The 12,659-nt window shown below is 33.8% G+C and overlaps 1 protein-coding gene across 4 annotated transcripts in view; it reads left to right on the top strand.

The window, feature by feature from the left end:
• CHODL (chondrolectin) overlaps nucleotides 1-12,359 on the top strand; it is a 202,828-nt gene extending 190,469 nt beyond the window's left edge. For 3 of the 4 annotated variants that reach the window (XM_037524526.2, XM_037524524.2, XM_054700349.1), the window contains 5 exons: nucleotides 3,415-3,724; nucleotides 3,860-4,017; nucleotides 7,507-7,593; nucleotides 9,326-9,428; nucleotides 12,241-12,359. In XM_037524526.2, coding sequence (XP_037380423.1) covers nucleotides 3,459-3,724; nucleotides 3,860-4,017; nucleotides 7,507-7,593; nucleotides 9,326-9,428; nucleotides 12,241-12,325 — 699 coding nt within the window. In that variant the 5' untranslated portion in view covers nucleotides 3,415-3,458 and the 3' untranslated portion in view covers nucleotides 12,326-12,359. Of the gene's footprint in view, nucleotides 1-3,414; nucleotides 3,725-3,859; nucleotides 4,018-7,506; nucleotides 7,594-9,325; nucleotides 9,429-10,878; nucleotides 10,958-12,240 lie in introns of all 4 variants that reach the window. The other variant, XM_037524525.1, reaches the window with a different exon arrangement.
• Nucleotides 12,360-12,659: the final 300 nt, after the last annotated feature.

The following is a 12,659-nucleotide window of genomic DNA, read 5'->3' as shown; positions in this document are numbered from 1 at the left end:
GGAAAAAAAATTCTGCATGTGACCTCACAGAATGAGGAGGGAGGTAATCATAATGGTTTTCTTGGAAGATTAGTCTCTACAGAGGTGGGAAAGTAACTTTCAGAAGATCCGTAATAATGCAACTTTTCTGGGAATTAGAGCAACATTTGTTTCCAGCTGTTGGAGTTTTACTCTATTTCAGCCAAACTTGATCAGCTGAAGTAGTTGGTGAGTAGTTCAGTAGCTTCCTGTGCTGCTGATTTTGCTGCAAGTTGGACAAAATTTCCTCAATAAAATGGAAATTAGCTGTAAAATACATTTGCATGTGAAGAAATTCACAGTGTCAGCTTTAACTGATAATATATAAACCATAAAACTGTACAACCTATCTGTAATTTCCTGAAAATTGCCTTGCTAGATCTGAACTGCTAGTGACTTTTCAGTTCAAAATCTGTAGACACAGCTGATATTCAATCAATACACTTTGGAGGTAACATCTATCTGTAGTTGGTAATTGGCTAGCTGATTCTCTGAGTTCCCCTTCTATGCAGCCCTCACAATCTCCACCCCTCTCCCAGCACCCCTGGACTTTTCCATTACCCATAACCAAAGAGAGAATAATTGGCAAGGAATTCCAAGGCTGGCTAACCTCCAGGGCCCATGTAGTATTATTTATTAATTATTTTAAATGTAACCACCATTTATAGTTTTTTCCTTTATTGTTATTTCTCTATGGACTAACAGAGCCATGTTAGGAATTTTAGATCACTTAGGGCTGTCTTCATCACTTAATTTTGAAGTGCTATCTTAATTTTATAAATGACTTAATTTTCATCTTTATTTTTGAATCCTCACCATAAATAAATGTGTTGCATTTATTTTTTTAATATATCAGAGATAATCAATGAGCAGAAACTTTTAGAATATGTCATATCTAGGAATCCTCTGAATGTGTAGTGACTTTGTTCTATAAATAATTTTTACTCATTTAAACTTATGGTTAATCTGCTTCCTTTTTTTCTTAATTTGATTTCATTTTGACATCTTGCAGAAAACACTTGGACAAGTTTAACATTTCAAAAGTGCAAAAATCAAATCCAAGTCTTAGCCATCTTGTAGTGAAAAACTGAACAAGTTGAAAACCCAAGGGAATGCAGTAAAGATATATTTGGAGACTTAGAAATATGTAAAGGATGTAGAAGAAGATAAAATGGGAACAGTGTTTCTGTTTAAAATACAAGCATAGGGCCTCCCTGGTGGTGCAGGGGTTAAAGTCTCAGCTCTATCAAGCTATAGCCAGCCACTGCAGCAGGAGTTTGATCCCTAGTCAGCCAGGGAGCTAACCCACATGGCACAGCAGACCTCTCCTGTCTCACCTGCTGCTCCTGTCATCAGTGTATTTCAGCAATCCTCCTGTTCCCCACTCTGTCTCTGGTGCATTCTCTCACCCCCAGCACCTCTAGCCTACACCCCATAATAAATAAAATAAATAAATCTTTAAAAAAAAAAAGAAACATAAACATCACTAGGTCCAATAGCATTGTCAGAATATTACCAGGAATAACCATTTTAGACAGTGAAATCATCACAAAACCTAATAATTAGAAAAAAATTAAGTAATATACTAATTGTATTAGAATCCACCACTGGGATTTTCATGATCAACTCTCTGGGATTATTTATTTCAGACTGATTTGTGCTCCTGAAGTCTTTTTAACCTTAGTTTTCAATGGTCATTCATAATCATGTCCTGTTTTCCTTAACAATTAGTTCGAGCGCTGTTAATTTGCTCATATACTTGGTGTGCTGCTCCTGCATCCAAAACAGTTAATAAGATAAAGAGGACAACTGATTGCCTTACTTGCAATGCTGGAACCGCTGTTTTATTTGCTGACTGTTCTCAGCTTGTGTCAAGATATTGAATGCCTATCACTCAAACACTGTTGTGAGGTTAATGGCCTTCCACTGATTTCTGCCCTCTCCTGCCTCTGAGTGTCATTGTAGGTCATTAATCGCTGACTCTGGGAGAAATTGGATGTGATACCGATTCTAGATCACTGTGAAGTGCTGTCATTAAAAGTACAACGCCTGAATGTTTTATTTTTTAGCCAGTGTTTAAGTACAATAACACCTTTAGTCACCCACCCCCCATTACTGAAAGTTTTTCTCAATTGGCTATAAATTTAAATGCATATCACAATAACTTTTCAATTCCAACAAGAATAATGTTTACTAATTGTAAGAAAACAGTAAAACTATGCCTTGATTTCTTAGAGTTGCTAACTCTAGGTTGCTTAAAGTAATTTGACTTCATTTTACATAATTTAAAGTCTGTTTTCCAAGGCCAAACCTAACCTGATATCAAAGAAATCAAAGAGTAGTGAAAGCTACAGATAACAAGTAAGGAATAGTGACAGACAGGATTCTGTGGCATTTTTTAAAGTTGACAGCAGAGATCAGAGGTGAATCGAAGACACTAAGGCAAAATAAAACAGCATGACCATTTTGGAGAGGGTCTGTTTAATCTTGGCATACATGGTTGATGGTAAAATGCATAGTGTATACAGTAGAATAATAGGAATTCCATTGCGGGTGGAGTTAGCTAAATCCTATACACTGTACTATCCCTTTCAATAGATGATTTTATTATGACCTAATATGATCATGCATGTTTGCAAATATTTGCTGAGAGTTTATGACTCATTTGAGAATTCTATAAAAAAAGAAAAGATACTGGCTTAAGGATTGGAATTTCACACATGTCCTGAAAAACCAGAAAGTATTCAGTGAGAATTTTTTCAAAAAGCATATTCTAGAAATGTATCCTGATACTTAAAATAATATGATGCTATATTAATAAATCATTTGTCACTAGAATTACGTTCATTCTGACCTCTATTAACTTTCATTTTTAATATATATGCTTTCAGGTATATGTACAATTGAAATAAATATACCTTAAATTTGCCACTTTATGTCATCTTCACAATAGCTTTGCAAATTGTTTTCTCTAGTTGAATTTAAAAATGACATTTCTTTATGACTTGTTCCTTCTTGATAAGTTTGAAGTTTTAGCTTTATTTACTATGTATAACTGAAATTTCTTTAACTACTTTTTACCTGCTGTATGCTATTCAGTTTATAAAATCTGTCAGAATTATGACTGCCCTTAAGAAAGATTTCCTTGAAATACTGTGTTTAAAAGTTTGCTTTTGGATCACATACATAACTAACTAAATAAATAGATTATATGTCTGTTAGGGAACAGTTTTTAAATTGAAGGTGTTAATCTAGGGACCAGGTTTACCACAATGATTCAGCTGGATAAACATACTTGATCGAGTGTTCCTTGTCTTGAGTGGTTGTTTAATATTAATTCTTAGTAACACTATGAATACCATTCACATAATGAATATATGGGCATCTTTCTTTCAGGCCAAAAGGTGTGTTTTGCTGACCTCAAGCATCCCTGCTACAAAATGGCCTACTTCCAGGAACTGTCCAGCAGAGTGAGCTTTCAGGAGGCACGCCTGGCTTGCGAGAGTGAAGCGGGTGCTCTTCTCAGCCTTGAGAATGAAGCAGAACAGAAGTTGATAGAAAACATGTTGCAAAACTTGACAAAACCAGGAACAGGGATTTCCGATGGTGATTTCTGGATAGGGCTTTGGAGAAATGGAGAGGGGCAAACTTCCGGTGCCTGCCCGGATCTCTATCAGTGGTCTGATGGAAGCAGTTCCCAGTACCGGTGAGTATGGATCCTGAGGAGCTAAATGTTTTCTGGGGGTGCTGATGGTAAAAGCAGAGGTCTTTACCTGCAGAAGATGTCAGAGTCGAATAGGCAAAACCACTTAGAAGCGATCCCTTTTCTCTCTATTGGCAGAAACTGGTATACGGATGAACCTTCCTGTGGAAGTGAAAAGTGTGTGGTGATGTATCATCAACCAACAGCCAATCCTGGCCTTGGAGGGCCTTACCTTTATCAGTGGAATGACGACAGGTGCAACATGAAGCACAATTACATCTGCAAGTACGAACCAGGTAGGACTCATTGCAAGTCAGTGTAGCAGATTTTATGTGTATTTGCTTATCTTCAGTTTTACTTCCTGCCTGTGACTCTTTTATTTCTGCTATGAAACACGGAATTACTTTGTAGTTTGTTATGTCACATTGTATTCTATACAACAGACTGCTCAGTGAGCTAAATAGAAGGGTATTAACAGAAATATCTAGAGAGATGTTTGTCAGAGAAAATAATAATTTCTAATTTCAATGTCATATTATGTTTCTAGAAACAGATTTTATGGACAATAAATGTGTATTTAAAATATTTTAACATTTAATATAGTGAGTGTGAAGTAGGTATAAGTCAGCCAAATGCCTGTAGATTTATGCAACTGAGCAAAATTTTAGGTCATTATCTGGTGGATTTAAAAGAACAAAACCACTTTCTCTTAGGACATGGGCTCCTAAGTGAAGGTCAGACCAGGCATAGCTCAGTGTCCATAGTAAAAATCAAGTATGGGTTGGTGCTATGTTCATCCTATAATCCTCATTCTTTGAAATATACATACCTCTAGTGACTTTTGCTGAAGTCTCCAATGGCGTACCACGTGGAGAAAATGGAAAGATTGCATTAACTTAAGTTACATTATAGTAAATTCCTGTTGAAAATAATACATATGAATGACTTTGAAGACAGTGCAACTGAATAAATATTTGCTCAAAAGAGACTAATCAAAACCATGTAAACTCATTTTTAAAATCATTTAAGAAAGTGAAAGTAGACATTAGGCTTTAAGTTATTTATTTTTCAGTTGTTTTTCTCCTACTCAGTGAAGTACCATTTTAACACTTCCAAGGTACTGTCTGCTTGACTTCATAACATGTATTTACAGAGGCAATTATAATCAAGTGCTGCTCTTTTCATTGTACCCTTAAAATTACATGATTCTTTTTCTCATGAGACTGTTAAGTACAAAGGATTATTTGGATTAGAATTACCCTTCTCTTATATTTATCCTGCTCTTGAGTGTATTAGCCAACTTGCTATATCCCTGGTGAGTTTATTCTTTAAATCCATTGGTTGCTAAATCCATCATTACACTCTTAGATGTCTTTGCAAAGCTAAATGTGTTCTGCTCTTATTTGTGATCTTTGTCTTTATTTTGTTCTTGAGAAAAACATAAAGTTGAAATTCTCTGATATTTTAAATTGGCTGAGATTGTGTACTTGAAACTATTAAATGAAGCAAAGTATGTTGGATTCTTAATACACTATTGTCGTTCTCCTTTCTTTGAACTTTTTTGTTATCTATCTATCTATCTATCTATCAATCTATCTATCTATCAATCAATCAATCAATCATCTGTCATCTATCTACTTAGCAGTCATTTTTAACCACATTTACATTATTCATCTATCCTAGAATCTTGGTTATGTTAATCAATGAAGAGATTTTAAGACAATTTTTTTTCATTAGCTTCTGTATTTTGCCTAAATTTTCAAATTATCTATACTTTGTGAATATAATTCTTTTTTGGTATGAATTGTCATTGAAGCACATACACAAATTTATAGTTGATCTAATGTGCTTAGAATTTTCCAGTCCAGGGCCTCTCCGGTGGCACTGCAGGTTGAGTACAGTACTGTGAGCTGTCTGCAGCCTCTGCAGGATGAGTTCTGATTCCCGGCCAGCCAGGGAGATTCCCACATAGTGCGGCAGACCTCTCCTGTCACACATGCTGCTCCTCTAGGCAGTGCTTCCGGTCTGTCTGCCTGACCTGCTCCCCAATCTGTCTCTGGTGAATCTTCTCACCTTTCTGCACCTCTGGCCTGTACACCAGCTATTGTATAAATAAAAAATAAAATCTTTTAAAAAAGAAAAAGGAAAAAAAAAGAATTTTCCAGTCCATTTTACTTTAGCTTCATTTTGAACTGCTTAACTATTTACCATTTATCTGAATTTCATTGAGTATAGTGTGTTTTGTTTTGTTTTTCTTTTTTGTGAAGGATGTTGATTGATTACATTTCTTGTTTATGTAATTACTGCTTTTTAGTGGTGAGTGGTTAGCTTTTAGGGTTGAGGTCATCGGCAGATTAAACAGTAGGACTAAATAACATTTACAAACTATAATGCTACTTATTTTGAGCTTTTTCATCAGCTGTATTAGAACTACACTGTAAATAAAATTTGGTCTCCTCCATCTATACAGAATATGAGTAATTCACTTGTGAGTTTTCTTACTTTCTTCTCCACCATTTTCTTATTGTCCTATGGTTGCATATCTGTTCTTTGTTTCAAAGTGTGAAAATAACACTTCCAAACCCTGAGTAGAAGAAAAAGAACTAAAAGAAACTCAAAGACTATTATCTACTTTGATTTTCTTAAATGATTTTAAAAATGGATTATATAGTTTTGATTAGTCTCCCTCTTGATCAAATAGCATATTAATTCAGTTGAATTGTGTTACTCAAATTTAGCATTTTTAACAAGGAATCACAATAGTGTAGCTCAGGTCAATGCAATCTTCAGACTTTTTTTATGGGGTTATCTCTGAACCTAACTTTGTGTTTATTAAAGTTGCATTATATACTTTTTGTTCTTGGACATTAAATATAGTATGTATGGGATTCTGTTTCCAAAATTTTGTTAGCCATTGCATTAATTGAAAGAGTATAAAATTAAAAAAAAAATAACCAGTTCTGTGTTGATAAATTACATAATATGTATTAGTTGTTCAGCAAATACCAGTTGAGCAACTCCAGGCATAGAGTATATAAGAAGGATTCTTCCATAGTGGAATGAGTATAGGGTAGGGCTATATCTGAAACCTAGAGGAGGCAAAGTGTTAGGTGAATTTGTGTAACATGCTTCATGTGCCTTTTTTCTCACATCAATTGGCAAAAGTACTAATTAACATTTTTAGAACTAATGAAAGCAAATTTACAGGACATTTTTAATTAATTCTGTTTACTTACACTGAATTTTAATTTTATGAATAATATTCTAGGGAAAAAAATTAAGCAACACAGCTGTACCAGAACATGGCAATAAATTTCAATATTTTAAGTATGTAGCAACTGAGGATATCTTATCTCATTAAACCAGAGAAACAACCCAAAAACCTAAATTTATTATTATTGCTTTTTAATGAAGTAGACCATATTTGAAGCAATCTCAGAGTGGTTGTATTTAAATGCGACAGAAATGTGCTATAGAACAATTGTTACTGGAATCACTAATTCCAGATGCAATCCATGCACAGTTGTCTGCTGATTAATAATGCAGGGGAAATCCTCAATATTTTACTGATTAGTAAAGAAACTAATTTTGCCTATCTTTGAATTGCAGTTATTTTGTGCACATTCTTATTCACAAAAATTCTTGTTTTTTGCCTATCTTTGCATGTCATTATTCCTATAGACTGTTAGCATAGACATGCAAATAATTGCTGTTTTGTTATATTTATTTTCATCCATTTTTGCAGATCTCTTGCTATATGATGGTTGTATATTTTCTTTTTACAGAGATTAATCCAACAGTTCCTGTCGAAAAGACTTATTTTACAAATCAACCAGGTGACACCCATCAAAATGTGGTTGTTACTGAAGCAGGTAATTAGTTCATCTGACACCTAGATCAGAAACAGAAACTGATCTTTTAAACTGCTGTACATTGACCTCAACTTTTCTTGTTGTTTGATGCACTAAATACGGCGCTATGGAAATTTACTTTTGAACTAGATTAGAACAAATGACAATAGGCTAGTTTTTGAATAAAAGAAACTTTTTTCCTCCAATGTTTTACTTTAAATGGTAGTATCTAGGACTAAGTAAATTCATTTTAAAACCTGGACCCCCAAGGCACTTCTCCAACATTATGAACTGTGATATAAACTGGCACATTCAGGGACCAACAAATAGTGGTGTGATGGTGAATGTTTAGAGATGGTCTGGGATGGGTGTGGCTATATAATGAAAGCCTGCTATGTAGCCTTCGCAGATTTCCATGGCGTAAATATTCCCATCTTGACAAAATCCAAGCTACCACCGTGTAATAGCAGTTAGGGAAGAATGCACGCCTCAACCCAGCTGTCTCTACCACACAACTGTCTGCTACAGAAACAAAATTCACTCTCAATGCGAATTCCAAGTCAGTCAAAAGCAGCTCTTAGGCTAATTTTGCATGGATCCATGCCAATTAACAGAAATGTCAATTTATCTTAGTTGTTTTGTTATGATGGAACCCCAAACCCAAGTCTCAAAATCTTCCCCAAATCCATCAAAGAGTAAGAAACACTCACTTTTTCTTTACTATTATGTATATGGGATCATGATGGTATTTTGGAAAGAAAAGGAAACATTTCTTGAACATTTAAATGGTTGCAGTCACTTGTTAGAGGTTAAAGAGTAGGTGAAAACAGCAAACTCTTCCCCAAATATCCATCACTGGACCTCAGTTAATGTATCTCCTATAACCAAAGGAAGTGATGTGCAGTTTAATGGCCAATTTGATCTAAGTCTGGTCCACTTTGGCAAGAATTGTTTATGTTGATTATAATGAAGATTTCGATTTGCTAACTAAGTACTTAGTTTTTCAATTTGCTTTTCTTGTATGAACATGAACCTAAACTGTAGGGCTTTTAGTTTTGTAGTTATCTGATTTTAAAACCATGCAAAATATCTAAAGCTAATTAAAGGTATCAGTAGCTAATTACATTAGAATATTTTCCCTTTTATGACATTTAAAAATGGTTAATAAAGTTATTTTAAACTGTAGGAGTTTAAAAAATGATTCATTTTAGAATTTAATTAATATCAAGCCTTTATGCCTGTGGAATTTTTTTTTCTTTGTGTTATGACTTATCATCAGCTAGTATTTGCCTATTTTGTACTAATTTCAGAGTATTACATGTCATCATGCCATTGAACTTACTGGCGAAGATAATTGCACTTCCAGTAAATCAACAATTATTTTAATAGTGATTATTATTCTTTAATAATCAGTGCTTAATTTCTCTAAGTGGTAACTGAGGAGGATTTACTGAAGTGAAATAGCTAAGATTAATAATACATTAAGAAAATTTGTCACCTGAATTATAGATTTAATAATGGACATTGAAGTGGGGCATTGCAACTACTGCAGCATAATTTTGTTTTTATTTTTTACCAAACATGAATATATACTTAGCTAGATTATTCAGTATTTTGGGAAGAACTTTGCTTGCAATCTATTTATTGATAATAATTCTATCTAACCTTAAATGTTTGCAATAGTTTTATAAAATTTTAATGTTAGTCACTTGCCTCAACTATGTTTTTACACTAAAACTGTTTAATTTTATAGGCATAATTCCCAATCTAATTTATGTTGTTATACCAACGATTCCACTGCTGTTACTGATATTGGTAGCTTTTGGAACCTGCTGTTTCCAGATGGTACATAAAAGGTAATTACTATACTGTCTCTTTTTTTTATTAAGTGTAGGCATTCATCTTAAACTTTTCAATCTTGTCTCAAGTTGTATGCAAGATTTGATTGTTCTAGATGCTCTTTGAGTACCTTTCCAAAATGTCAAGTTGTAGGCTTCTGTTTTATTTCAAAATGATCATTTAAATGCAGGAAATAAAGCACAATGGTAAATATCGGTCATTTTTAGTAGATATCTTGAAATAAAATGAAATATCTTAACAAGATGCTTGAGCATTCTCTTTTATGATTATTTGAGCATATCTTTGAGTTACAGGTGAGATTTTTTTTTCCATTTGTGTCAATTTGTCCATTAAATTAACAGATTAATGAATATAAATTTTTATCAGAGGAAAAGAGGAAAGATGTTGGATTTAAATAAGAACATGTTTCCTAGAATAAACTAGACACTTTTTTAGAGTTTTCTAAATTAATATCGATCAAGCAAATGTCTCCATCTACAAAGAGACTGCAAGTGAAGACATATTTCTCTTTTGATTTTACTTCATCTTTTTCTTTTATGACATAAACTCTCAAGAATCCATTAAGTAACACAAGCCCCCACCCCCCCACCAAAAGATGAAAATTCTAAATGGTTCACATGCATTTTTAAAAGAATCCAATCTAAATTCAGTGGTTGTATAAACGAGGTATCTTGAGTAATGATAAGTAAAACCTGGTAATAGTAAGTAAATTAATAATACCTAAAATTAACACTATATTTTGTGTACTCTTGGCCTTCCAATATTTATGTGAAACGTAGTAAAAATCATTTCCTGCCATAATCCCCCACCCCCTTTTCTGTAGAGGTAACATTAGTTTACAACATGATATAGGTTTCAGGTGTCATTTCTTACTCCAGCAACTGTATATTTCACAACATCACCTCTACCAAATGTCCAATCATCACCCACCGTCATGCTATTCTATCCCCCTTTCTTCCCATCTGGTAACCACTATTCTATTATCAGAATCTAAGAGTTTTTGTTGTGTCCTGACTTAACTAATAAAATAGGTAGAAAGATGGCTTATCACTGTGAAATCTATAAAGTACAGAGAAGATTTGATATAAATACTGCCTAGACCAGCTTCACTGTTGAGGAGCTGCTAATGACAAATCAGCTTGAAAAAAATGATATGAAAAATATTATATAGACCTTCATATTTCTAAAATAAAAATTATGAAACTACCATTAACTAAGTTTTTTTTTTTTCCTGAAGTTTGTTTTCCTTCTGCCAAATAGTATATTATGGTGAGTCTATTCTTCCTAAATTTTCCAGACTTTTACACCTTGAAGATCTATGGAGTTTTCTCTTGTTAGAAATTCTCAGAGTGGGAAAATAACCAAAGTAGAGTACCTGCAGATGCCAGAATTAGCTTTGAGCTTAATTCATTCGTTCTTAGATCCTGCCATTTTCCTTTCTTCCAGGAAAGCAAGGAGAAACTTCATCAAAGACTCAACTCCATTATCATCTGAATGCCTTGCAGAAAGTTTAAATTCCAATCTGGTACACATGATGGTTTCTGTCATTCCATGTCATGTTCAAAATAATAACCCTTGTTTCCTTAGCTAGTAGTGACTCAAAATACTAACACTACACAAAAGTCACATTAATAACTTAACCACCTTTTTTTCCTACCATTAAAAAAACTGTCATTTTTTCATAAACTTTGCTTGACTTATTTTCCATTGATGTTAGATGACTTCATGGATAAAGAATTGTTCAAACTATTTTGATGTACATGTCCAAACTGTAATTTGGTCATAATATTTTATTAGTAACAAGTCCTCAGTTAAATTGAAGTTAAGTAATATTAGAAAACTCTATCACTCAGGCTTGTTTAGGAAATGTTCTTTCTTTGAAATTCTCCAACATCTGGTAAATGGAGTGTGACTGGGATGAGGCAGAAAGAATGCCTGCATATTCTAGAACAGATGTTAGAGGAGAGCAAGGAAGTTCAGAACAAAATTAACAAAGACAGGAAGTGGCTTGTGGTTCATGTGAGAGGTTCTAGTTTCTTAAGAAACTAGACCAATGAGAATCTAGACCTTTGATAGGTAGTCTTTGATAGATGATGACTTGAGTTAACTCAGGAACAGGATTGTTGTAGGAGCCTACATTGTTGTAGGTCATTGTTATATTACCACTTCATGGAAAAAGGAGTTAGAATCACCTCAGCCTGAGGCATAGGCTGGATATATGGACATGAATTCTCACTCTGACAAGAACAATGTTCTATCTCACATCTAGATGAACTCAGATACTCAAATTATCAAGGCCTGAATCTGCTTTCAACTACATTGGTTTCAGAAACTGACACAAAATCAAACTTTTAAGTGAGTTAACAATATGACAGGAAAACCAATGGGAGGAGAGGAATGAGAAGGCCCTTAGACTTAAGACAAATCCATTATTTTGATGTTTAGCATTAAATGCATCATATGTTAAGAAAAAAAGGTTCAAAAAGCAACATCTCAAAAACTATTGATCAAAATTTATTGGGGATTATTATAAAAAGTTTTGTGTTGTTTCAGGAGTTTGTGTGTGTGTGTGTGGGGCATGGTAAACTATGAAGGGCCAAACAAAGTTCTATGTTTTTTTTCAGTATTTTATATGAACTATTTGCCATCTTCATCTACAAGAATAATATAGAATTTTTTATAGGAATAAAAATTATGCTGGTGAGAAAAGGACCCTTCGGTAACAAGGGTCTGGAGAGATCACCTTTGGACAAAGACAGGTCTAGACTGATAAGATGTCTCATGCATTGAACTTCTTATGTTTTTCAGTAAAGGAAGAACCAAAACTAGTCCAAACCAGTCCACACTGTGGATTTCAAAAAGCACCAGAAAAGAAAGTGGCATGGAAGTATAATAACTCATTAACTTGGCTCCAGAAAAGAAAACAGAGATTTATAATTCTGGATCTGTGTAAGGAATGGCATCAGAACATTAGCTTGGAATGGCTTGAAATCTCAAAGAATCAGCAAGATGAACTGTAAGCTCCCCCTTGAGGCAGATATTAAAATAATTTTTATATGTTTATTATTTCATTAACAAAATACGCTGTGCTAATAAAGGAGTGAGACATGCTTATTTTGCTAAAGGATGCACCCAGACTTCAAATAAATAGAATGGACCACATAGATAAAATTGCTATCAACACATGAGAAGTATATGTGTTGGAAGCAGTTATTTTTGTTTCTCTT

This window comes from Talpa occidentalis, unplaced genomic scaffold (genome assembly GCF_014898055.3).
Source record: "Talpa occidentalis isolate TD23 unplaced genomic scaffold, MPIMG_talOcc4v2.1 talOcc4.4, whole genome shotgun sequence".
Taxonomy (NCBI): Eukaryota; Metazoa; Chordata; class Mammalia; order Eulipotyphla; family Talpidae; genus Talpa; species Talpa occidentalis.
Note: the sequence above shows the minus strand (reverse complement) of the source record. Positions and strands in the feature narration are given on the sequence as shown.